The 27,114-nt window shown below is 42.4% G+C and overlaps 1 protein-coding gene across 2 annotated transcripts in view; it reads left to right on the top strand.

The window, feature by feature from the left end:
• Positions 1-27,114, top strand: part of ADCY5 (adenylate cyclase 5) — a 300,445-nt gene that overhangs the window by 221,745 nt on the left and 51,586 nt on the right. For both annotated transcript variants that reach the window (XM_065413070.1, XM_065413069.1), the window contains exons 6-8: positions 1,259-1,417; positions 2,453-2,594; positions 11,922-12,062. In XM_065413070.1, the coding sequence (XP_065269142.1) occupies positions 1,259-1,417; positions 2,453-2,594; positions 11,922-12,062 (442 nt within the window). The remainder of the gene's footprint in view (positions 1-1,258; positions 1,418-2,452; positions 2,595-11,921; positions 12,063-27,114) is intronic.

Raw genomic sequence — 27,114 nt, 5'->3', positions numbered from 1 at the left:
AAAATAGCACTTTTATAAAACCATTTGATTCCTTCTTAAAGAAAAGAAAAGAATAAGGAACAAATGAAACTGAATTTGGGGCAATTTATTTTATTGACTGGTGTATGCAACCACTGCTCGTTTGTTACCAAACCTAAGGCTGTGGAGCCCCATATCAGGTGATGAGGGCAGAATGCACTAGATCCTTGGAGAATTAATATCTCCCTTTCCATGCAGGTTCCTCCCCCAGATTAGCTTGTCTTTGCAGGAACAGAACAGGGCTATGGTCAGGACTGACTGCAGTTAGTAGGATTTGCCTTGTGCACAACAAGAACCTGCGTTTACTGAAAGTACAGGATCTGGCCCATAGAATCAACTGCTCAGATTGTTGTGTGCCCTGCCCCCCTCTCAACCCCATAGACAACCAAGGAACTGTCGGGTGAGTTTCTCTGTGAAACATGGGCATTCTGGTAATGATGTGATCATCAGCAACTATAAGCCATATTTGGCCTTAATGAGGCCATCAGACCCTTCGTAGGTCCCCCCCCCACCTGAATTCCCAAATGAAATTTCCATGTGAAGAGCTCTTCAAGTAAATTTTTGCCCTAAAAAGGAAAAAAACCACCAAGTATGACAGTAATCGTTTTGGGAGCAAACAGAGGATCCAAGAGCTCATTAAAATCAGAGTCTGAGTGTTTGTAGCTGCCCACTTGGAGTGAGAGCAGAAGATGTGGTTCTGTGGTTTGTGATGGCTGCAGCTTAAAGCTCAGTTCAAGGTTTCCAACTGCAGTGAGTATTTCACACACAGATCAGGTTTCATCCATGGAACACTTGATGCCTGGTGCCATACAGACAAATTACGAGCTCAAAATCATTTCCTTTTTCTCTTTGCAACATGCTATTACTTTTAATGAGGTTCAGAGAGCTGGGAGGTTATGTCCAGTTTTGGAATGGAAATCAAAGACCAAGACTTAGTGCTTTCACCCTCCCAAAGAATTTTTCCATGAGCTCTGAACTTGCAACCAAGTTGAGAGAACAAAGGACTTATTCCAAGGACACCCCTGTCTAATTAGTACTTTGCTTGGCTAGCCAGATTATCAAAGTGCAGTACAGCCTGTCTGTTTTCTGTAGCTAAAGTACTATGAATGAGCAGCCCTTTGTGTGTGTTTGAATAATTTCTAGGGAATTGTGGATTTTGCACTCTTGGAGTCAAGTTATGTCACTGGATACAGGCACATAATTCCCAGAGACATCCTTCTCTTTCTGCATCTCTTTTCAGATTGGTCCGGGAGGTGACAGGAGTCAACGTGAACATGAGGGTTGGGATCCACAGTGGGAGAGTTCACTGTGGAGTCTTGGGCCTCAGGAAGTGGCAGTTTGATGTGTGGTCAAATGATGTCACGCTAGCCAATCACATGGAAGCCGGAGGTAAAGCAGGGTAAGTTGTTGCTTCACCAAAGCTGTTGTGAGTCAATCCACATGACAGTTTTGCTTTTGACCTGCAGGAGGGTCTTGGTTAGTTTGTTTGTCTGTCATAGCATGAGTGTGGTGCAGAATTTTGAATTTGGGCACTCACTGGCTGGTTTATTTCCTCTCAACCCTACACTTCTGTTCACAATAGGTCTGCAGTCACCCATGGTGGACATGCCTTATATGCAAAGAATGGAATTCATCCTCTTTGTAATTCCAGTGAAATTGATGAAGTGACACTCGGGATTAATGTCTCTGTGTGATCCCTATCACAATGGGTCATGGTTAGAGAGAGGTGTAACCATATGCTAATAAATGTTTGCTGAAGATATCACCTGGTCATCAGAAGGAAATGTTGTTCCTGCTTTGGAACACCCTTCCATAACAGATCCAAATAAACGTACATTTCACTACCTTAAGGACCAGTGGAAGACCAACTCCCTGACATAGCTTCCCCATGAGATTATTATTCTGCAGGTATTTCTATATTTCCTCTCCCCTAGGAGGGAAGAGTAGAAAACATAGATCATCTACTTGATTGTATACCTCTGTAAGGCACCTGGGTACTACGGTGATGAATATGGTATAGTAAACTAGATGCAGCAGAGTATACATGGCATATGACTTTATAGACTCATGTCTCGGTCATGTGTGTGTAATGTGTTTTGGTTGTTGAGCAAGCATGTCTACTGTGTGTTAGAGCAAGCAAATCAAATGAATGAATGGCTGCCTTACATCCACCGGGATGCTTATTAATGGATGCAAAACTTGGATAATGTGTTTTAACCTAATTCTATGGAAAAATATCAATGGGCCTGATTTTACTCCCTTTGAAAGGCAAGACAAAACTCCCAGGGGATATCAGCGGCAGCAGGATTGGACCCTGAAATGAGCTATTTGTTCTAGTGCACAGAATCTGTCACCGGCAGGAATTGGCTTACTAGATATGTGATTATTAGAGCTGCCTAATGAACTCCACAATTTGCCTTTTGTCTCATTCCAGGCGAATCCACATTACCAAAGCAACCTTGAATTATCTGAATGGAGACTACGAGGTGGAGCTGGGTTTTGGAGGAGAACGCAATGCTTACCTCAAGGAGCACAGTATAGAGACCTTCCTGATTGTACGCTGCAGTCAAAAACGGGTAAGAGCAAACAGACTAATGTATGTTTTAGGTGTTTTTGGCTGGTGGCCACTCCTAACACCTCAAAGCAGCCTGAAAGCTAGGCTTTCCTGGCCAGTAGGGGATTCCCTCTATGCCAAGAAATCCTCTAGTGCCAGAGGCCCAGTGTAACAACTTCTAGGATACCTTCCCTCCTGGCCCCCAGCACAGGTGTGTGTCTGGGGGGAGGCAGGGTATGGCCACCTTTGCACCTCTTCTCACCCCGTTCCTGCCCCAAGCACAATTCGTCTGTACAAAAGAATCTGGCCTTAATCCTTTTTTTTAACCACTTGGGAGATTATTTTGTAACTGAGTTTTATGCTGGTGGAAGCTGGCAAATTATTAGCCTTAGAAAAGCAAAGTTCTCCATCATACCCCAGGCCAGGTACAGCTTTGGCTGCAGCCGGGGAAGCTTTCCCCGCCTGCCCACTAGTGTGCCTCAGACATGAGCTAGAGGGGCCCCTTGAGTTAGTGACAGTGCTTCACTCCATGGTACATGCTTCCTCAGTATATCTGCTGGTTCTGCCAGCCAGGTTATCAGTCAGGGTGTGCTGGGATGGTGGATGCCTGTCCTTGTGGAACGGGACTGAGAGTACCAATTCATTTCCCATAGATCACTTGAACAAGCAGCACAAGGTAACAGCTTTCAGTCACTATTGACTTGAGCTGGACTCAAGTCAATGCAGTAGGCTACAGTCACTGGTTCCACTCATTCCACTGGTTCTGCTGTGTGTCTCTTCTAACAAAAAGTGGGCTGTGTTGCAACTAGTCTGTGTGTCCAGATTATAACTGATTTTAAGGCCAGAAAGGACTACCTTGATCATCTAATTTCACCTGCTGCATAACACAGACCATGATATTTCACCCAGTATTTCGTTCGTCAAGCTCCAAGCACCAGTGGACACTATGTATGCTGTCTGAAGTTCTTACCAGCTTGTAGCGATGGGTCTGGAGCAAAACTCAGTTTTTGAATTTTGAATCTGAGACTAATCAAAACTCTACTGTAGATTTGAAACCCCCTGAGCATCTGAAAATTTATTAACTGGATCCGAATGTTTATTTTGCAGCTGTCTCCAGGTCCATAACGGGACAAAGCAAAACACTATTTCAGAACATCCCCAAACTTTGGAACATCTATTCTAACTCACAGAGGAAAGATTGTCTTGTGTTAAAGCACAGGACTATTAGTCAGGACATCTGGGTTCTGTTCCCAGCTCTCCCTTAGTCTTGCTGTCTTACCTTGAAGAAATCACTTGACCTATTTTCCCCTTCTGTAAAATAGGAATGTTGATAAACATGGGCGTTATGAGGTTAAATGCATTGCTGGTGACAAGCATGGTGCATGCATAACATGGTGAATGACCACTATGTCTATACAAAATTAGCTTGAGATCATTACTTGCTCATCATCATTCTGTCAGGAAGGAAAGCAAGCCTCAAATCTTCTAAATGCAAAGAAGGGAAGAAAATCCATTATCATCCTCTAAGGAGAGAAGCTAATGTTTTGGTATCTATCTACCCAAGAGATAAACCTCATTAATGATTGTCAATCTTCAGAAGATGATTAGAGTTTTCAGGGCAAGATCGTTATGTCCCACACATCATGGCCTGTCAGTGGGCAGCTCAAGCCACTTGAGATATTTACACTTTACCCTCTTCACTGCTCCAAAACACACTTTTGGTGAGGGCCCATGTCCAGGGGAGGGAGGGTGTATTGATTTGTTACATCAGGAGAACACACTAAGTATCTGTTATGTTCCTGTGAAGATCTGTAGATCTTTGTTGGGACAAGTGGAATGTTAGTACTTCAAAATATGTTACAACATTCTGCTGCCTCACGGTGGCTGCAGCGGAGACTGCAATAGAATTTTCAAAAGGAGTAATCCAAAGCACGTTTGCCTCGTTTTTCAGCAAGACTGTCTTGTGGTGGAGTGGGACTCAAAAGTTCTGGGTTCAGTTAGCAGTTCTCAGTTACAGACTTCCTGTGTGACTCTCTGCCTCAGTCCCCCGTGGGTTTGGTACTTCATTTCTTCCACCCTTTTCCTGCCTTGTCTATTGGACTGTAAGCTCTTGTACTATGTGTTGGTACAGAACATCGCACAATGGGGCCCTGGTCTTAGTTGGGACCTCTCGGCTCTAACGTAATGCCGCTGCTAATAGTACTCTGCACCTCAGGGTCCCAAAGCACTTAATATTAAGACTTGCAATATCCATGTGGCTTAGGAAGTTATTATACTTAAACTGGGCACAAAGATGTGACTTACCCAAAGGTCACAAAGACTAGTGTCAGAGTCCAAGAGAAGCGAGGTGACCTGAGTTCTAGGCCTCACAATTCCAGCTTCCTCACTCTTACAGTTCACTTGTTTGTAATTGAAGCCCTGACCTTGCCTCTCTTTGAAGCTTTGAAAGCTCTCTGCCCAAATTTAAATACCAATTTTAATAGAATAAAAAGTTATCAGAAGTGAAAAGCATTTTCTCTTTCCTTCCCCCCCCCCCTGCTTAATATTTTGCTAGAAGTAAAGATGGACAAGGTACCAGTGTTTTACCTTTGCTTCCATTCCCTCTATTTTTAGCTACTTTCTTGTGTATGATTTATTTGGTGAGGTTTTTACTGGAGTCCGTTCCAATAACCTCCATAAAATGTTCGTCTAACTTAGTAATGGGTTCCTGTGAGTGGTGTCTGGGTTCCTGTTAGTCACACACTGTATATGGAGTTCTCATAACAAAGCTGAGTATGTATCGCGTTGTGGCCCAGGGTAGCAATGTATTTCATATGGGCTAAAGATGTAAATCTTCTGTTTTTCCACGTAAACCAGGAGCAGCAGATGCAGTGGCAGGGCAAATTTCCCTCACCCTCCACTGCTCCACAAATGTACCTCATCTCCGATCTTTAGGCTCCTTCCAGGGGTGAGAGAGTAGGTCTGTTTAAATCCTTGGCCTTTCTGCCAAGAAGGGTTGTTTTTGGTGAACAACACTTCATTGGATGGTTCGGTCACTCGGGGCCTGATTTCTGCAGGGTGGTGAACCCCTTCAAAACCCAGTTCAAGTGGAGCTGGTGGCATTCAGCACCTTACAGCCCAGGACCTCTGTTGATTGCACTGTCCATGTAACCCACACCAGGATAGTGTTGGATCTTTGTCCATCTCTAGTAGCTGGTTGACGTAAGAGGTTAGTGAGTCTGCTACTGTTTCCAGTTAATGACATCGGTTCTTTAGCTCAAGTGGTAGAAGCTCATGCTTTTAGCATTGAAATTCCCATGTTCCAACCTTGCTGTCAGCCCAGGCAAGATCAGTTACATCTACATCAGGCTTTGCAAGTCTTATTTATTCTTTCCAGAAAGCTATTTCACTTGCAGTTATCATTGAGATAGCTGTTTTCATTTTAAACTTTCTGAAACGATGACCTTTGGAGCTGATATTTTGCATGCCTACTCTCAGTTTTTTGAAAATCTTGAATTTAAACAGAACTCACCTTTGCATGTTCAGATAAAATCAGTCAGTGGGAAAACAGGTTTGCCTGACTTCAGTGGAGGGGCACTCCTTACCCCAGTGATTAATTTGGCCTAGCATGTTTATTTGCATATGCAATCAATCACATAATGCAATTATTATGCCAAAAAACCCGGGTAATTACAACTTTATTGTTGATGGCAAATAAAGTAAGGGAATTCACAGTAGTGAGGCCAGAATTTCAGATAATTAAGGTGAACACTTGTGGACCTAATTTACATAGAGTTACCATGACTGCATTTTCAAATCCATGCAATTAGCCATTTGGATGAGCAATTTCCCAGTTTACGTGGGCATACCTCAAGTGTCTGAATAACTGGCCCATAACTCCCACAGACACTGTAACTCAGCATTGTCAGGAGAATAGTTAAGGCATAAAGTTAATGGCCAGGGCCGGCTCTACCATTTTTGCTGCCCCAAGCAAAAAAAAAAAAAAAAAAAGCCGCCCGGACTGTGCCACCCCAAGAATGGACGGAATGCCGCCCCTTAGCATGTGCCGCCCGAGGCACGTGCTTCCTCCGCTGGTGCCTGGAGCCGGCCCTATTAATGGCATACACTGTGATACCAAATTCCACTTACTGTTGCTCTGATGAATCATAACTTTGAATTTCCTGCTGTTTTGTCTGTTTGCATTCTCAGCCGTTAAATGAATTATTTGCATCAACATAGTTTTCTGTTGCACTAATTAAATAGGAGGAATGTATGTAATATTTTTCTGTTCCAGTGACTTGTATATATATCAGACTAGGTCCTCCTTTGAAAATAGTTTAATAAAAGGATGCTACCAACTTGAATTTTTTTATATTGACTTGTTAAAAAAAAATTAGTTTCTGATAGAGCAGTCTTTAAATAACATCCACAGAATTGAAAATATACATAGGGACTTTTCTGCTTCCCCCTTGATGCTTATAAAGATCTTTTACTAGCAGAAGGAACAGGCAGACACAAGAGTTTCAAAACCAAACTGGTTCAGACCCAACCCCATCTCTTTCCTCTCCCTGCACATACCTGCCTACTGCCTCTTCAGTTTCACCAGCAGCTTTGCTGGTGCTGTTACTGGTAAACGCTTCCTTGCAGAACTTGTGGGAAAGCTGGTGTTTGAGCCCCTGCCTTCCCATGCCTCTGTTAAGTACAGGAGTGATGGTGTTATGCTATTGCCATTTTCCTCAAACCGGGGGATGCGAAGAAATAGCCAAGGGGACACAGACAGACCTCTATATTGTTCTCCAGAGTCTCCACTTTCATTTGAAAACAAAAGAAGTCAATCAATAAACCAACCAACACAAAAACCCCTAGCTCCTAGGGTTGTGAAGAAACCATTCAAAACATAAAGCAAGTGTAATAAATGCACAGATGTCTGCCTGAGTTTGCAGACAGCCTGAAACAATAGATTCTAAGTGTGACCTTTCCCATTTATTTTAATGGGATGTGAACTCAGATGCCAATTTAAACAGCAAGTTGCTAACTATTTCATAGCTCATCAAAGCATGTAAGAAAGGCAAGGATTTATAGTATCTCAACCTTAACTTAACGATCTATGCAAGCATTTCCCAAAGTGGGATGGGAGGCACAAAGGACTACCTGGGGGAGTATGGAAGATGTCTACATTACATTGAGTAGGGCTCTAACACCACATGGTGGGGTTGCCGGTAGTTTCATTTTCTTGAATGGGGGAGCATCAGCTTTCAGAAGTTTGGGAAACACTATGCTAAGAAAATAATGCAGGCACTGAACATGACCATCAACTAGAGAGTGAGAATGCTGACTGTCCACAAAGTGCTGCCGAATGTACAAAGTCAACAAACCCTAAAAAAAGGGGGGGGGACACATGTATTTTTCTCACTTCTCTTTCAGTTATAGGAAATGTGGCTGTTCCCTGTAATACTAGCAGGTACAACATTTTCAGAAAGAAATGGTAATGATGGCTCCTTAAGCCTGAAATGGCTCAATGAGTTCTGGCCATGGCGCCTAGGAAAGCAGCTTTCATTCTTCTCTAAATAACGCCATCCAGCTGAACAAACAAAATGATTGTTTATATGTTGTGGATGTGACTCTACTAAAACATCTTAGATTTAATGAGTTTCATTGCAGCTGAGCAGGCTTCCATTCACATAGGTTTACTGCTGTGATGGAATTGGTCATATATTATTGTCAGAAATACAGTTCACATGTCAGTATGACAGCAAAACAATATAAGGAGCTATCCTATAGCTAAGTTAGGAATGTCAATGCTACAGCTTTGACTGCTGGAGCTGCCCCACTGATAACCACAGATCTCAAAAAATCCTACTGTAGATGCAGCCATAGAGTAAAGGTGTTTGATGCAATTGATTGGTCTAAGAAAATCTCAACTATTTCTGTGGTTTTGACATGGTGTTACTGTACCTCAGTGTGTGGGAAATGGTGATGAGAATTCATAAAACCTCTGGGGATAAGATTTACGGTCTCTGTAAACTCATATTTGAAAGTTCCCAAAGCAACTTCTGGAGTTTATCCATGTTAAATTTGAAAAGCTCATTGCTGTCTGAGACTATTGCAGCTCCCATTGTAACAGATAGCACATAAAGATTAGCAGAATTGAAAGACATTGTCAGCAGTTCTTTTTCTCAATCTTTCCCCAGTTTTCTCATGCATTTGATGACACTTTGTGTATAGTCAGTGTCATTCTGGGGTGCAGTCCAGACCAGTGAGGGGTTGTGTCACCACCTGCCCTGCAACTTGGGGTCCCTCACAATGCTGGGACTTCATCTTTTTAAAAAAAAATTAAATCACAACATACTTTTAAAGAGTGTTCAATCAGAAATCTGAATATTTTTTAAAAAAAGTAAATTTAAAAAAAATCAAGTTAAGGAGGTTCTTTTAAATAAGTGGTACAACTAACAGTGAAGTCCATTTGAGTAAAAAGTTTGAGTATCGTGTTTTATTTGTGCAAGCAAAATTTTGCCACCAGAGGCTTTGACTGAAAAACACTGCCCCACACTGGGTTTTATCTATGGCAAAAGCTACAGAATACATGGTTCAAAATCTCCCCTACACCATTTTGAGGGGGAAGAAATGCAAGAGTTCTTCACACAGCTTTGGATAATTTATATGGCCCGTGATCTCATGGTTGTAAATGACCTCAATAGTGTGTGTGTTTACCACAGTTTGTCCTGACCTTGCCCCAACCCAGAACTGTCAATACACATGTACCTACTGAGGTCTTTTATTCCCTTCAAATTAATCACACAATTGACATAATGTAAATTTAGTATATGACAGTCAATTGTCCCTAGTCAAAAGCAAATGCAGTTTACTAATTGGCTGAGACCTTTCAGTTTATCTGCTTGGATTTCTGGAATTAAGTCTTTGTTTGAGATTATATCTGCATTTACTAAGACTAATATCATATTGGACTGTGCTTCACCATTGGGGAAAACTTGTCGCATGTATCTTTTATCGTCTGTTGACGTAAAGGCATTTATAATGTAACCAAATAGGTTTGCTTTTATAGGTCTCCAGACTAGATTTACTGCCTAGCTTTTGTTTGATTGCTACTGGTTGAAAGTCTCTCACTAAGCTGTAATAAAATGTACAGGCAGTGTCACTTTTATTATTCAGAGCAGTAAATATTTGGTTGTAGATACCTAATCTGTTCTTTCTGTTAGTGTTTTTCTGGCATCAGATGATATATACAGATCTGTAACTATGCAAGGGGTTGCAGCTAGAGTACCACAAATGATCGTACAGGTTAGAAAAGTAAAAGTTCTGTGGCTTTTAAAACCCCCCCGATAATAGTCATTTCATACTTGTGTATTTTTAGAAACATTTAAAGCACAGCTCTCTCGGAGATTAGCTAGAGTTTCCATAATGGTTGCTAATGTGAAGTTCATCTGGCACAAAATGTTCACAGTTCCAGCTCTTATAGATTAAACGATGCTGGTTTGATGCAGGTGAGAGACAGGAGTGACAGTCATGAGGTTTGTTTCCCCACACCTGTCTTTCTGTGGCTTCAGCAGTTTGTGATAATGTGTAGCTTCTTCTTCTAAGTTTTGCAATGGAGCTGAAAGTTCTTTGCGGTTGCCCCCAGCCCATTATAGGAATACACTAGCAGTGCTCCCAGCGACCTGGGAATCGGTAATGAGATAGAACCCTTGAAGCAGTTCAAATGCAGCCATGGGGCAGTAGCAACCCCAGGCTGTTATTATCCAGTGGCTATTAAGAGTAACGTCTCCATGGCTGTCAATCTAGCACCTTTCCCCAGCACTAAATTTACAAATTTTTAATTCAGAAAAGCATGACAATATAAAACGTGACCGTTAACTCTCTGGTTACCATGGAAATAGCACCAGTCATTCTGTGAGAACGTGACAGGAACGTGGTGAATGCCTTGGAAACCACAGTTACTGCTTGGGACAAGAGAATCCGTATGGAGAATATACGGACTAACCTGTATCTTCCTCTAAGACTTGAGCTGAACCAGGCTCAATCATTTTGAAAAAATGGTGGCTTTTTCTTTTCTAAAATTGTTTTGCTGCCTCTGCAATTCCTGGCTTTGAAATCCAAGATACGCAATAATAATTACGTGAGTGTGTTCTGGTGCTTGTGCTCAGCCAGATCCAGGAAATCTTAAAAAAGGGTGATCTCACAAGCTATTAAAAAAACAACTTTTCAAATGCTCATTCCAACAGAACCCCCGAACTCTCCAAGGGTCGCCCATCTCTCAGTAATGATATATTAACATGCTTACGACCACGGCCACGTTGGTTTTTGTTAAGTCAACGTGGTCAGATCACATAGTTCCCTACTAAGCAACCCTACTACTCTTGTTGAAATCTTGGTCTGAATGAAAACTGCAGGATTGATCCTGTACAAGCTACTCCTGCCTCCTTTACAAAGCAGAGGCCAACGAGGGGAGGACAGAGAAAATCCTATGTTGAAAAAGCAGTGCTTTTCATTAGCTAGAAAACACCCTCAGAATAAGTAATTCACAATACTATTATGTCACCCCATAGCGCCCTGCACTTCTGTTTTTATTGGTGATGGGCCTGAAATAAATCTCTGGGTTCAAACACACCCAACCTTTGCAGCAGTCTTGAGTCAGGTCCAAATTTCATAGCTATCTCTTACCACCAAACACCCTTCAACTTCGGGAGCATTTCAGTCAAAGACAAAATGTGCAGTTAGAGTTGAAGAGGAGAAAACACCTTTTTCACCTTGTGCAGTACCATTATTTTCTTCTTAGCACTTACCACGTACAGTACCCAGCAAACATTAAGTATTCTTCACCCCTCCTTTGGGAGGCATCCCCATTGTACAGGAGGGCAGGATCAGTGCCAGAATTGAAACCTGGCTCCTAGTCATTTACGCAGATCAGCCCTCTGCCTTTGTCCTGTAAATTGCAGGCACATTGATTCGTGTTTTCCAAGGAATCTTAACACAGTCTGTCCCCTCAGAACTACAATTTTGTTCCTGAATTTAATTGTTCCGTCTCAAGGCAAAAAAAGACACCCTGTTTGCACGCACCAGAGCTGTTTGTCCTCACAGAGGAGGGGAGTTATCATTTGCCAGTAAAATGGTGGGCAACAAATTTTGAGTCCTTTGAAAAACTGTCCCATTTTACTTATCTGTGACGCTTGGAAGGACAGGAAATAAAGCAATAAAGAAATGATCAGATGAACGCTCCTTATTTCTGTTGAAGTGCATGATTAATAGGTTAATGCAGGGGGATAAATGATCATAAACAAAGGCGTCTGGGGAGTGATTGCCATGTAAAATGTTTCAAAATACGTCATGCAATTCTCTCATGTTTTTATTTTAGAAAGATGAGAAAGCGACAATAGCCAAAATGAACAGACAGCGCACCAATTCCATCGGCCATAACCCTCCACACTGGGGTGTGGATCGCCCCTTTTACAACCATCTGGGTGCTCACCAGGTCTCCAAGGAGATGAAGAGAATGGTAAAGATGTTTTGCTTTATGGAATATTTATTATTGTTTATTATTTATAGAGCACCAGGGGCTGTGTATGGCACATTGCAGAAAAATGTGCCTCCCTGTCTCGGAGGAATTTACAGTCTAAGGGGCCAATGCTGCACACACTTACTATTGGACACGGTGAATATTACCTTGACTTCAGAACGACAATTCACAGCAGTACTAGGTACTCCTGGACACAAGTTTTTTGTGGGATTGGGCCCTAGGTTATTTGAGGATGACTAATACTGAGATGGGAGGTTGAATGGCAAAAAAAGACTTCTTTTATTTAACTCTTCACCATGTTGTGAACACTCACCCCACGTTGAGTGAGAAGAGCAAGTTTTCTACTAAATATGTGTAGACACCAAGTTTTCCATATGTAAAAGAGATTAATTGCCAACGGTTATTTTCATTGCTTTGGATTTTTTATGTACAACTACTGTAAGTAATATCATCATTTATACTCATTGGTCTCCAGGGAATCTTTTTCATGACTTGCAACTCTCCAAAGGAAAAGTGGCAGCTCCATCCCTTGAATTATTTAAGATTGCACTATACATAGCACTCAAGAATACACTGTAAAGCATATGGAATAGTTGACCTATGGCAATGGGTCTCTAGTTCCTAGCCTTCCTTTGGGAAAATTGAATTTGATATCCAGCCAGTTGCCAACACAACTTCTTGACAGGGCAGTGCTGCTCTCTGGCTCATTTTAGGGAACATTGGAGATGGTGAGTCTTTCTTGCAGGGAATAAAAGGGAAATAAAGATGAAGGAAAAGAAAACACTTTATTTTAATAGGCAATTCATAATAGTAACATAATAATAACACTTAGCACTTTTGTAGTAATTTGCATAGTCACATTAGTTTACAAACATTAACTTATTAATCATTGATTAATCAAAGCTTTTAAAATAAATGAATTTCCTTTAATCTACATTTCAAGTTAATTCAGGGCAAAATTAAAAATGTGTCTCGGTTACAAATGGATATGTCTCTGAGATTGTAGAATCCTAGAAGTGTAGGGCTGGAAGGAACCTCAAGAGGTCATCTAGTCCAGACCCCTGCACTCAAGGCAGGACTAAGTAATAACTAGACCATTCCTAACAGGTGTTTGTCTAACCTGTTCTTAAAAATCTCCAATGACTGAGATTCCACAACTTCCCTAGGCAATTTGTTCCAGTGCTTAAATACCCTGACAGTTAGGAAGTTTTTCTTAATGTCCAACATAAACCTCCCTAACTGCAATTTAAGCCCATTGCTTCTTGTCCTATCCTCAGAGGTTAAGGATAACAATTTTTCACCCTCCGCCTTGTTGCAACCTTTTATGTACTTGAAAACTGCTATCATGTCCCTTCTCAGTCTTCTCTTCTCCCAACTAAACAAACCCAATGTTTTTCAATCTTTCCTCATAGGTCACGTTTTCTTGATCTTTAATCATTTTTGTTGCTCTCCTCTGGACTTTTCCCAATTTGTCCACATATTTTCTGAAATGTTGCACCCAGAACAGGACACAGTATTCCAGGTGAGGCCTTATCAGCACAGAGTAGAGTGGAAGAATTACTTCTTGTGTCTTGCTTACAACATTCCTGCTGATACAACCCAGAATGATGTTCGCCTTTTTTTCCCTCCAAGAGTGTTACACTGTTGACTCATATTTAGCTTGTGATCCACTGTAAGCCCCAGATTCCTTTCTGCAATACTCCTTCCTAGGCAGTCATTTCCCATTTTGTATGTGCGCAACTGATCATGCCTTCTGGGAGTACTTTGCATTTGTCCCTATTGGATTTCATCCTATTTACTTCAGACCATTTCTCCAGTTTGTCCAAATCATTTTGAATTTTAATCCAATCCTCCTAAGCACTTGCAACCCATCCCAGCTTGGTATTGTCCCCAGACTTTATAAGTGTACTCTCTCTACGACAGCCAATTGGAATTTACAAACTATATACACACATAGATTTTGCATACATAATTATGTGGCATGTCGCATACACCCCCATATATTTTTGAAATTGCAGCGCTTACTGAGTGATAGGAGAATTATTTTTTTGTTTCCACTAAACATAATTTGGTATGATTGAAGGTCTCTTCATTTTTCTGCAAACTGCTTATCCTTAAGGCTACATTTTAGTCACAGGTATTTTTAGTAAAAGTCATGGACAGGTCATGGGCAATTAAAAAGTCACGGTCCCTGAGCCCTGTCCATGACTTTTACTAAAAATACCTGTGATTAAAACGTAGCCTTAATGAGGGGGGCGCTCCTGAAAACTGCTGCTGGGGGGGGGGTAGCATGGGGTGATGCTTCTGCTGGGGGGGCAGCCCGTGCCCCTGCTGCCACTCTGAGCGGGGGGCAGCCTGTGGCACTGCCGCTGATCCTGGTGGGGGACGGCCCATGGCCCCACTGCCGCTGCAAAATTCACGGAGCTCACAGAAAGTCACGGAAGCCGTGACTTCCCGTGACCTCCGTAAATGATTCGCAGCCTTACTTATCATTGACATTACACACCAAAAAAACTATGTTAAAAGAACATTATTTAAGTTGCAACATTAAGCACTCAGAAATTAGGAAATTCCATCATTCAGGTGGCCTGGCTCACCGCAGCTAGGAGCAGCCATTACAGGGAAAATCCAACTTCACCCCATAGTTCTGGGCTGGAGGGAGTATGCTCAGCCACTCTGTGATGATTGCATGCAGAGTCTGGTCACACAAAGGGGTTGTGAGGGGCTCAGTGAGGATAGAATCTTTGGAGATTTTAACTGGTAAAATCTAAAAGTCTCTATGGAACATGTGCAAACTGTGATTTTCTCCCCCAAAGGCTGATAATATGGCCAAATGTAGGCAGACTTTCACAGGCATGGCAAAAAGCACATTGCTGACACAAAGGCCACTCCCCAGCCAAATTTCAAGTCCCTGCTCCAAAGCACGGGGATGCTAGGAGTGGAAATTATTACCAGACATTTTTAACAAGGGCATAACAAAATTTTCCTAAAAATTCAGCCAAATGCAGGCCTCTGCATGTAAAATTTCAGCCCAAACAATTGGTTTGGTGAAGTTATAAGCAACTGAAAACAGGGTCTTATAATGGGAAGTGTCAGATAACCTTAATTATAGGTGGTGCTACCCGTCTGCCTATAATATCTTTTACCTTCACAATAATGAAGCCTAATTCATTTGTATCCCCATAGTCATGTGATCTTGTTTAATGAATGCAGGCTTTTTTTCCCTTCCCAAGCTCTTTAAGTGTAGTTCCATGAAATAGCCATAACATATTATCTGTCTGGCAGTACATTTTGTTAGTGGACAAATCTATGTTATCTTTTCAGTAGTTCGGACTCAATAGGCATGATGTTATTAGCAAATCCTAATCAAGATAGCATGTAATTATAAGTAGAAGTTTCTTTTGAATTGGCTTGAAAAGGGTTGTTGCATCATCCTATTAAAAAAGAGGAGTGAGCATGCCAAATGGTATTATGCTTCATGCTGTTAATTACAGTTTGCCATGTCTAGCTCGTTGTTCAGTTGGAAAAACATAATTATTTATTGACATATCAAGATAAGATTAAAAAACATGTGCTGCCAATTGCTTGGGGGTGGGAGAGAGTTCTGGAACAAGGGAAGACAGTGTCACTTTCTCATTCCTTTACATATCTTGTACCTTAATTTGCAATGACTTTTACCTTTAGAAAGAGTCTGCAGCTCAGAAATTCTTTCCTGTTAGATCAACCTCCATTCCTTTTAGTAGCAGTTAATACTTCTTGGTTACACTGATGGGAGAATTTAATTTGAGAGGCTGACGTTGTCTACAACTCTTTGTGTCAGATTCATTCCCAAAAACCAATTTGAAACTGACTCAGTTTTGTTTTTTACTTATTTTCAGGTTTTGAGACCCCTCTCTGTCACTTTTACACAACACTTTCCTTTTGTTTGTGATGCTGTAGCCAAAAATAACACCTGCATTCTCCATGGAAAAGATCATTTTAATGTCCACTAGGCAGGTGGTTTGCTGTTTCAATCATAGGTGGGATTTTTTTCTCCCTTAAGGTAAATTCTCTTCTGCAGCTTTGTAATAGTTAGCTTTCTACCCTGCCACATGGGCAGTGCAGTGGATGTGTGTGGTATAAAATACATGTTGCCGCTATTGTATTAGATGCATACCCTGTGTTGTGTGCACACATGCACACTATGTCTGTAAACTATATGTCGATGGGTAAAATAGACATAAAATATGTGTGCACAAAAATATGTGTAGGTGGACACAGGTTTTATCAGCACTTAAGTGGGATGATGTCATGGCTTTGACCTTCATGAGTAACAGTCATCCCAAACTCCTGAAAATGTACCTTTCCCTCGGGGAGGGATAGCTCAGTGGTTTGAGCATTGGCTTGTTAAACTCAGGGTTGTGAGTTCAATCCTTGAGGGGGCCACTTAGGGATCGGGGGCAAAATCAGAACTTGGTCCTGCTAGTGAAGGCAGGGGGCTGGACTCGATGACCTTTCAAGGTCCCTTCCAGTTCTAGGAGATAGGATATCTCCATTTATACCACTCACTGTGCATTTTTTCCCATTCCCAGCCCATGATGGTGTGGTATAAAGGTTTTGGCGATCCCTCGGGGTCAGGGATGCTCTTTTAGCCAGGTTTTTATTTTTATGGGTCCTTTGGTGACTGAGGAGTCCAATCCTTGAGCCGCAAACTCGTTGGCAAACATTGCAGGTAATGTTGGAAGGCAGTGTTGGGCCATGATTGCTACATGACAATCATCTGTCCTTTCTTTTCTGGCATTTTTCTGTGACCAGGTAAGGCGATTTTCCTCAAAAGCGATAGTCCCTACTCTGGCAAGTCTTGGCCAGTCCTGGGCTATTGTCTCCCAGTGCATGGTATCTATGCCACATCTCTTAATGTTTGTCTTAAGGGTGTCTTTAAAGCATTTCTTTTGGCCTTCCCGTTGTCACACACAAGAGAAACTACACTCTTCTGAATGGCATTTCCTCAGCAAAGACATTTTGGAATCAAACTTCTACATTCAGGAGGACAGAGAGAAATGTTCTAATGGCAATTTAATTATTTTTTTAAATTCTGTACGTGGGGGCTCTGAGGTTTGAAATATATGAATGTTACTGGGTGAGATGGATTTGTGGTTGCAGTGCCCACACCTTTTTTTCTATAACTTTGTAAGCTTTATCTTGTCACTTCATTGTAACAAGACACTTATGTCATGATGCAATGCAGCCATCCTTGCAGTGAGACACCAGCCCAGTAGAGCACTTCTCACCAGCAATGGGGCATTGTTAGCGGGAGAGCACTGGGTACAATGGGAAGTAGCTAGTCCTCACGTTCTCTTTGTGCTCTGGGGATGGGTTTCCAGAGGGTGAACTAAGTTGGGCTAGAATCACACTGTGATACCAACAACGCAGAACATCAAGTTGACACATTTGGATTAGGTTTACTATTCTCAAACAAGGAGTGTTCACATGGGCCAGGATATCTTTTTTTTTTTATATGGTCTTCCACAGTATTCTTGCCAGCAAGTTAAAAAAGTATGGATTGGATGAATGGACTATAAGGTGGATAGAAAGCTGGCTAGATCGTCGGGCTCAACGGGTAGTGATCAATGGCTCGATGTCTAATTGGCAGCCAGTATCAAGCAGAGTGCCCAGGGGTCTGTCCTGGGGCTGGTTTTGTTCAACATCTTCATTAATGATCTGGATGATGGGATGGATTGCACCCTCAGCAAGTTCGCAGATGACACTAAGCTGGGGGAGAGGTAGATACGCTGGAGGGTAGGGATAGGGTCCAGAGTGATCTAAACAAATTGGAGGATTGGGCTAAAAGAAATCTGATGAGGATCAGCAAGGACAAGTGCAGAGTCCTGCACTTAGGACTCAAGGGGACCGACTGGCTAAGCAGCAGTTCTGCAGAAAAGGACCTGGGGATTACAGTGGACAAGAAGCTGGATATGAGTCAACAGTGTGTGCTTGTTGCCAAGAAGGCTAACGGCATATTGGGCTGCATTAGTAGGAGCATTGCCAGCAGATTGAGGGAAGTGATTATTCCCCTCTATTCTGCACTGGTGAGGCCACATCTGGAGTATTGCATTCAGCTTTGGGCCCCCCCACTACATAAAGGATGTGGACAAATTCGAGGGAGTCCAGTGGAGGGCAACGAAAATGATTAGGGGGCTGGGGCACATGGTTTACGAGGAGAGGCTGAAGGAACTGGGCTAATTTAGTCTGCAGAAGAGAAGAGTGAGGAGGGATTTGATAGCAGCCTTCAACTACCTGAAGAGGGGTTCCAAAGAGAATGGAGCTAGGTGGTTCTCAATTGTGGCAGATGATAGAACAAGGAGCAATGGTCTCAAGTTGCAGTGGGGGAGGTCTAGGTTGGATATTAGGAAAAACTATTTCACTAGGAGGGTGGTGAAGCACTGGAATGGGTTACCTAGGGAGGCGGTGGAATCTCCATCCATAGGGGTTTTTAAGGCCCGTCTTGACAAAGCCCTGTCTGGGATGATTTAGTTGGGGTTGATCCTGCTTTGAGCAGGGGGTCGGACTAGATGACCTGCTGAAGTCTCTTCCAACCCTAATCTTCTATGATTCTATGATCTTCTTCCTCCCACTCCTCCATTCTTGATCTTCCTGCCAAGTAGAGCAACAGAACCCATCCAGGAGGTGGCCAGCTAGCACCAATCAGGGCGCACTGCACCACTGCCCAGGCCCCTCTGTTTCTGGCTCACTGCCATACATGTGACCCCTCCCTGTGGGGTCCAGATCCCCAGGACTCTGCTTCATTCCCCCCTCAATGTAAACTGCCTCAGCTCCTCACAGGATTTCCACCAAACCCTCTTTCTTTGCTCTTTGCCAGCCTCAGCACTATATCCCTCTGGCATTTAAAGGCAAGGGAGGATGGGAAACAGACACTATGAGAAATACCTGCCTGCTCCAAAAAAAGTAATGGAGAAAATAATCTGCCCTGTGTGAGAAACTGCTGTCAGTTGGCAGACTCTACTGTAAACCTTACTGGGCCACTGTTCCCTTGATGGGCCTGTGTTTGTTGCTTGTGATGCCTCTTCCAGCATAAACAGTGTAGAGCAATTAGAGTCATCTCGCTCATGTTAATTAGCCAAAGCAAACCGAGTGGAAGAGACCTGGACAAGATCGGCATTGTGACTGCACAGAACTGGAAAAGAGCCAGAGTAACTATGTGAAAGAATCTGCTGTCAGCTGGTTTCTATTTTTGTTACTCTTAGGATATTTGTTCTTTCTAAAGCAACGGTAGTGGACCCAGGATAAACTAGTATTTATTCCCCCATGGAAACACAATTTTGTTTGCACTGTGTGTGATATACACAAAGGAACAGAGTTCCTGCTCCTCGCTGTTACACACTCAGGTTTTATTTTTAATTTAAGGGGGTTAATAACACAGGTGGCTTGAAAACGTGGTGATTATGAGGATGTTTTCACTTGTTCAATAGTAACAATACTTTGCTTTTCTGTAACACCTTCCAGACTTAAGATCTTGGAGTGTGTTAGGTGTATGAATGGATTTTAGTCTCTCACACACCCAGGAGGTCAGGGAATATCTTTGTGTCTCAGTGCCCCCATCTGTAAAATGGGAATGTAAAAACTAAATCTCCTGGCCAAGGTCACAAACACAGTCTGTAGCAGAGTAAGTGTGGTACATCTTTGAGAAAAGGAATCTTATGCTCTCTCTCAGGACTGCCCGTCTGAGCTTCACACTGGCTCCTTGATGAGTTCCTGGGAGCCACTGCCAAATTACTATAAAATGCCGCAGATTGCAGCCAGCCATATCTTTAATAAGAAAGTGCATCCCATAGAGATCACATGCCCCAGCACGCAGTGTTCGTCTGGCTGCAAGTGGAAGGATAACATTGTTACCAGAGGAATTGACAGGCAGGATGGTTCGGGTTGACTGGTAGGAAGCACTGCTTATTGCTGCTCCACACATGTATGCCGTCCACAAGTGTGTGCTGCTGATTCATGGGTAGGGGGCCAAGAGCTTGCTGACTGTGCCCCTGACTCAACAGACCAGCAGACTTCATGGGGCCCCCATCCTAGCACTCAACAAGCACTTGGAAGGTGCAGCAAGTCCTGATACATGCACTAGGGGGAGAAGTCTGCCTCTGCCTTCTGATCTCAGTCCATTCTCCATAAATGTACAACATGGGGGGAGGCTTTTGTCCATGTAGTCTCAAAGGAAGGGTGACGAGTGTGAGAGTCTTTGGTTTGTAAATATTGCGCACACACAAAAACTACTTTGCAACCTTAATCACTTAATAACATAAAGCACTCAACATCAGGAAATGCCAGCCCCCATGTGCCTCTGCATTATGGTAGTTTTTAATTACATGATAACATATTAGTTTTTTTCCATAGGACTTTTGCCGCATTCAGTGGACAGAATGGACAATACTCACTTCAGGAGTGGTTATTTAATATTTTGTTTTATCCTCATTGCCCTATGGATTATTTTCTGCACATCTTTCAAACCCTGCTCTGAAGACAGAATTTTGAATGTCCATACTGGATCCTGTGAAAAAAGTAGTGGGTGACCATGTAATTAAAGACTATCATAATCCATACACACCTGGGGGCTGAATTAAGGTTGCACACCATAATCTATAATAAACTAAAGTACTTTGGCTTCAGTTAGTTGTTGTTCATTTAATAACACTTGTTTGGCTTTCCACACAAAAAATATGCCTGTTTGCTCTTCTCTTTGTGGAACTAAAAATAATTTGTTTTTATCAAGAGTCCCTTTTCGTGCCAATTGTCTGTCATGGTGGCAGAGTTCGGCACTTCACCTGAAAATACACAGATTGGAAAGTGCCCTTGTGGCCATTGGACAGTTAGGTTTTGACCTTTAGAAAAAGCAGTGTGACGTGCATCGTGCTATCTTTCCAGTTGCTCATGCATAAGTGCTGGCATGGGTTCCAAAGGCTACCATATGTTCATTATATTCCTCTTATGCTGACTGAAGTATAACTGCGTAGGTTGACCGCTAGCACGTGTCTCGGGGAAAAGGTGGGGCTTCAAGTAAAAAGCCCTTTTAAGCAAGCAGGAGCAAATTTCCCAAAATGTCACCTGAGTCCTGGTGTGAACTCCAGGCATCTCTCCCCATTATTGTTTCACTTAGGGTATGTCTACGCTGCAGTTAAAATCCCATGACTGTACCATGCCAGCTGATTCAGGCTTATGGGGCTCGGGGTAAGGGGCTTTTTAACAGCAATGTAGATGTTTGGGCTCCAGGACTCTGTGAGGTTGGAGGGTCCTAGAGCTCACATTGCAGCCTAAGCCTGAATGGCTACACTGCAATTAAACAGCCCCTTAGTCTGAGCCCAAGTCAGCTGGCATGGGCCAGCCTTAGGTTTTTAATTGCAGTGTAGACGTACTCTTAGAGGGAGAGGATCTGAAACTGAGTCGGTTTAGGAATAAAAAAAATTGAAATGTGCAATGCTAATTTGAAACCAAGCATCAAGACTTCACATGCTTGGATTCTTTCATGTGAGTGGGTGGGTGAGATGCTGAACGGTTGAGCAAAGGTAATGGAAAGATTTGAGAGCTGCTGAGTTAAGCCCCGGACTGCACATGGGACCTGTAGAGAGCGGAGGCTGAGCTACAGGTTCAGTGGACTCTCAATGAGAGCTTTAAGTCTCCAAGACTATTTTGCTGCTTAGTGGATTTAGTTCTACAAGAGGGGAAGGCATGAGCAGCTCCTGAAAGGTGTGTCAGGCTCCCTCCACTCCCATTGTAGAGAATGGGAGACGGAGCTGTTCAGGAGGCACTCAGCACCATGCCAGAATCAGGCCCATGGAGAGGCAAGCTGATTTTAGAGGTCTGCTCCAATAGGGTGACTGCTCCATTAGCTAAAACCCAGGGGTTGGGGTAGGGAAGAGGAAAGACAGGAATTTTGGGTGCAGATGTCTATGATTTTAACTTTGATTTAACTGAGGCCTGGTCTACACTGCACAGGTCAACATAAGGCAGCTTACGTCAACCTAATTATGTCAGTGTACATACTACAGCCTTGTTCTGCCAAGGTAAGTGCCCTACTACACCGACACAATAACTCCACCTCCACGAGAGGCGTAGCACTTAGGTCAGTAGAGGTAGGGCGACGCAGTGTCTGTGGATAGCTCTGTGTACACACTTCATTCCTTACATTGGCTGTTGGCTGTCTTGTCAGTTTCACGACTCCATACTGGAGCTATGAAATTGACAAGAAAGTGGGGCAGCTACAGCCCGAATGCCCCCAGGGAGTGGGGAGGCAAGAAGCATGGGTGGCTGACCCCTGCTCCCAGCAGGGAGCTGAGAGCCCAGGGAGCAGCTGGGCTCCTGTCGGGAGAGCCCTGGCTCTCAGTCCCCCAATCTCGCCTTCTTCAGTCGGTGGAAGCGTTCCTAATGAGGACATGTAGCGCCGACAGAAGGAGGGCAGTGTGGACATCAGCCACTGCAGTAATTACTGTGGTGGCTGTAAATCGACCTAACGTAGGTTGACTTAGGGCTGCAGTATAGATGTACCCTTAGATATCTGACTTTTACCCTTTCTGCCAGGATCACCTGGTGATACAATTGCAGAGCTTATTCCAACATAAAATTGAAACACAGTCAAATGCAGTTTAAAAAATAACCTGACAATAAATGTGTTAAAGTTATAGCAAATTGGAAAAAATATTTTGGATACTACTAATGCAACAATTAAAGGCCTACATAAACACATTTGAGACTCCATGTGGTTTCATTTGGAGCTCTTTGGGCACCCAAGAGCAGAATGTAGTACCAAATATTTTACTGGATTTTTACATCCCAATAAAAGAGCACTTGCATAGCTGCCTGCTCATTCAGCCGTTAAAAAAAAAAAGACACTTAGTACCATGCACTGCGTTAACTCAAACGACTGTCTCCATATTGTGCAACTAAAGCAGCCTATTTACACCATTCCTTGCCTCCACACTGCCTCACAATGACTCCCATTATTCAGGAAATCAAGGTTGGAAAAAGTCTCAACACAGCAAACCCTCCTAACTTTACTCCCACAAGTATTTCTGTTCTATCAACTATGATTTGAAGAAAAAACCATAGTGGGACAAATATTCCTCTCATTTACCTCCGTGCAATCTCACTGAAGGCAAGAGGATTTACTCCTGTGAGTGAGACAAAGGGGGGCTGATCAGTTCTCATCAGACCTGAACAAGTTCATCATTATCTTCTTTTCAAGCAATCATTTGATAATCATTGTCTACAGTGTGGAATGGGGCAGCTGAGAATAGACATGACCCACTATTTTTTCCCCATCATTTTTAGACTCTGAGAATTGGTTTGTAATTTGTTTGACTGCAGAAGTGAGAAAATATCAATCATTCTATTCTAGTCTAATCTTTATATGTTTTTATACCATGCTCATCACTATGGTGTATGAGCTCGCAGGAAATCGCCAATCTAGTTTGTTTTGTTCTTACAGCCAGAGCTTTAGGTAGCTCAAATTCAGTAAGAAAACTCTTCCCAGTTACATCAGAACAACTCCCTTGATTTCAGTGGGGTTGCTGTACTTGTGAGGAGAACTTTGCTTAATATCTATGATCTATATTCTTCTTCTTCAGTGTCTGGAGAGTGCATAGAACTTCATGGAACCACCATAAAAATGTTTAATACCTCATATAGGCTAAATACAGTGAAAGTCGAACTTTATTCTGGTGGATCAAGACTGGCAATCATCCTGTATTAAGTTCTTTAAAATAAAGTTAAAAGTCAGCACTTATTGTTTTACATATAATTAGCATATAAAACCTGAAGTTCTTCAACTGATATCTGTATGGTAATGAGTTTGAGTGAAGGGGACTTTACATTTATTACATTCTTATTTTTACTTGAAAACCTTGGAATTGCTCTAATAATACAGGAACATTCTAGACCATTTTGTTTTGAACGGCATCTTTTGAACAAACCATTTTCCCAAATGCTTTACATAATTAATGTAAATAATGTATCAAAAGCTTAACCTATTCCATATACCGAAAAGTCATTTAAGACATTAAATCAAAAGTGTCAAATGCAGTCTAGAATGTGGACTGAATTACATATTTAATTATTGTCTATGATCCAAGTATATAAAAATAAGGCCATACGTTACCTACCCTTAATGCACAGCAGAACTCCCTCCGATATCACTGGGAGCTTTGCACAAATATCAAGGTAGAATTGTGGCACTTAGTTAACAATGAATGCCAAAACTTTCTAACGGGGGCTCTGATTTTTTGAATGTCACAATTCTTGGATGCTGAACCTTCAACAAAATCATTTCAGTGATGCTGCAGTTGAAGTCAATGAGAGATGTTGATTGTTGGTCAGTTGCTTTGATTTCAGGCTCAACGGATCTAAGATTGGGCACTTTAATTTTAATGCCATTTCGAAAATAGAAAATAAAGTTGTTGTTGCAGTCATCATCACTTGGTGGGAGGGGATTAAGGATGGGAAGGAATGATACAGAGCACTTCCCAGGTTTACTGATATTTCTGTCTTTGTTTCTTGGCCTTTGAAAGTTAATTTACCAAATTTGCAAGCCCTGTTGTGGTGGTTGTATGCACAGTGTAGGCCCATCACTCTGACCTGTTCCATGTGAAAATATGGTCCCTGAATTGTCATCATCAAGATTCAAAGTTCAATGAAAAACTGGTAAGTGTGTGAGGCTCACACCCCTCAGGGGTGTTGCTTCTGGCTAAGACAGTGCTACATTTGGAAGGTTATCTTAATAACCATAATGACAAGAAACGTTTTGGGGAGCAGGGGATTCAGTGAAAACTTTCATTCTGCAGAAAATGAATCTATCGCTGGGCCAGATATATCCACCATGTTGACCAAATCTAAGTCATGAGCCAGCTGCTGGACACCTGGTACTAAATAATGTTTAAGGAACAACTCGTCACTTTTTACTGCCTGTGAAAAGTTCTGATTGGCACCGTCGGAACTAAACCCCTCAAGTCACGAAATGGGTACAGCGCAGGGCGGGAGCAGTGGAAGCTTCCTAGACTACCTTGCAAATATGCCTCAACCTTGCTCTGCGGGTGCACACTTTTGCATAGTTTGGTCTTCATGCTGACTCATTCCTTAAAATCTTTGCTGGGGCTGCCAATGAAGCTGCCAATTGTTATGGTGGTGCTTTCCAACCATGTGGACAGTAGGAGATAGACTGTGACCAGAGGCTGTCACATCCTTGGAGCTGAATGAAAAGGTAAAAGGCAGATGTAAGACTATTCACCTTCCTTCTTAAATTTACAATAGTTTAGTTATTGCAACAAGTGTTCTGAAAGTTGGCATTATTATTTCAGAAGGCTCTTGACTTGAAACAGAAATAGTGATCTGCTTGTCATATATTTGACAAATGTTTTATCACTTTCTTTAAATAATCTGTATCGATCGGCAACTTCAAATAAACTCAGTCAGTTTATAAAGCAAGCAAGGAGATTAGAATGATTTGAATTGTTAGAGCAATAGGCACTCATATAAATCCATATAATAAAATTTTGGAACAGAGACAGCAATACAATGGTCAGTCTTTCTCTCCCATTCCTTCCAAGCACTGTAATAAAAAATAATTACTCGTGACTCATTCAACGTAAAAGTAGGTTTTAAAATGTATAGGCTCAAACAGATAGAAGACCTGTTAAATCATCTCGTCCATCCCTTGTTAATACTATTGTCTTGGCTTTGTGCCGCCAGTGCAGCTAGGTGTGGATTAATATTCCTGAATTTATATGTGGTGGATTATGTTAATTTTACAGCAGTTATCAGATTTCATTACTTTATGATTGCAATTAGATCATGGAATAGTGTAGTCCCCTATGGAAAGTGGCAGAAGCTCTGGCACTGGGGACATTTAAAATGAGACTTAACAAAAGATTAGATAAGACACTGTCTGGAACATTCCTTCTTTAGTTAATACATTGTAATAAAAGCCTTAATGTGTTTCCAGTTCATTTTTAGACAGAGCTAGAGGATTTGTACCCAAAAGAGGATCCATTTAATTGTCTTTATTCTAGAACTGTCCTTCACCTCCTTTGAACTCTGTCTTTCTGATTTTGGCGTGACCCCTGCTGTGTCACCCTTCCAGCAGCCACGAGATTGGTCTGGGTGGCATCATGGATAGGCCATCAATTCCATTTTGTAGTGTGGCTAATGCTTTATAAGCAGAGTGGTGCTGCACTGGTGAAGACCCGGGGCATCACTGACGTAACTATTCAGTAAACCACGGAAGAGCAGGCCTGAGATGACTTGCATAGCCAGATCCTTCCATTGCAGCTTGAGCAATGCTGACAAGGGAGGCAAAGATCCATTTGAAACCACATCATGAATTCAATTTTACCACTTTGTCATACCACTGACATGCTGTTTTTGTCTTAAGGCTTGGTTTTGAGAGGTGCTCAGTGCCCACAATTTCCTTCAGGGTGTGAATTGTGGTTGTTGAATTGGGAGACCCTCTGGCAAATCTACAAAGCTGGTTTCCAGGTTCCAGCAGCAAGAGTGCCACAAGAGGCCTCTAGTGCCATGTCAGGATTTAAGGGGAGAGATTGTCTCAAATATTTGGGGTCCTGATCATGTAGGACTTTAAATATTACAAGGCCACTCACTGAATTGCACCTGGAATGAAAAGGTGTACACATCTACATAGAGGATCCTTAAACCTCACCAAGCAGAGAGCAAATTGAGTTACCAAGCTGAAGGACACTTGAGGAGAGGACTTAAAACAAGCTATGTAGATAAGACAAGGCCTGATTTTTCACAGGTATTGAGCACTCACAACACCTATATTTTAAGCTTCTCAACTGAGCACTATTGTTTAAGGCAGTGGTTTTCAAAGTTTGGGTCGCGACCCAGTGCTGGGTCATGGAATGCAAGGCACTGGGTCGCCTTGCTCAGCACCCAGGGACCCTGACGGCTGGCCAGTAAAAACTAGTAGTCCCTACCTGTTCTGACACCGCACTGCGCCCCAGAAGTGGCCAGCAGCAGGTCCAGCTCATAG

The sequence above is a fragment of the Emys orbicularis genome, chromosome 11 (genome assembly GCF_028017835.1).
Source record: "Emys orbicularis isolate rEmyOrb1 chromosome 11, rEmyOrb1.hap1, whole genome shotgun sequence".
NCBI classification, from domain to species: domain Eukaryota; kingdom Metazoa; phylum Chordata; order Testudines; family Emydidae; genus Emys; species Emys orbicularis.
Note: the sequence above shows the minus strand (reverse complement) of the source record. Positions and strands in the feature narration are given on the sequence as shown.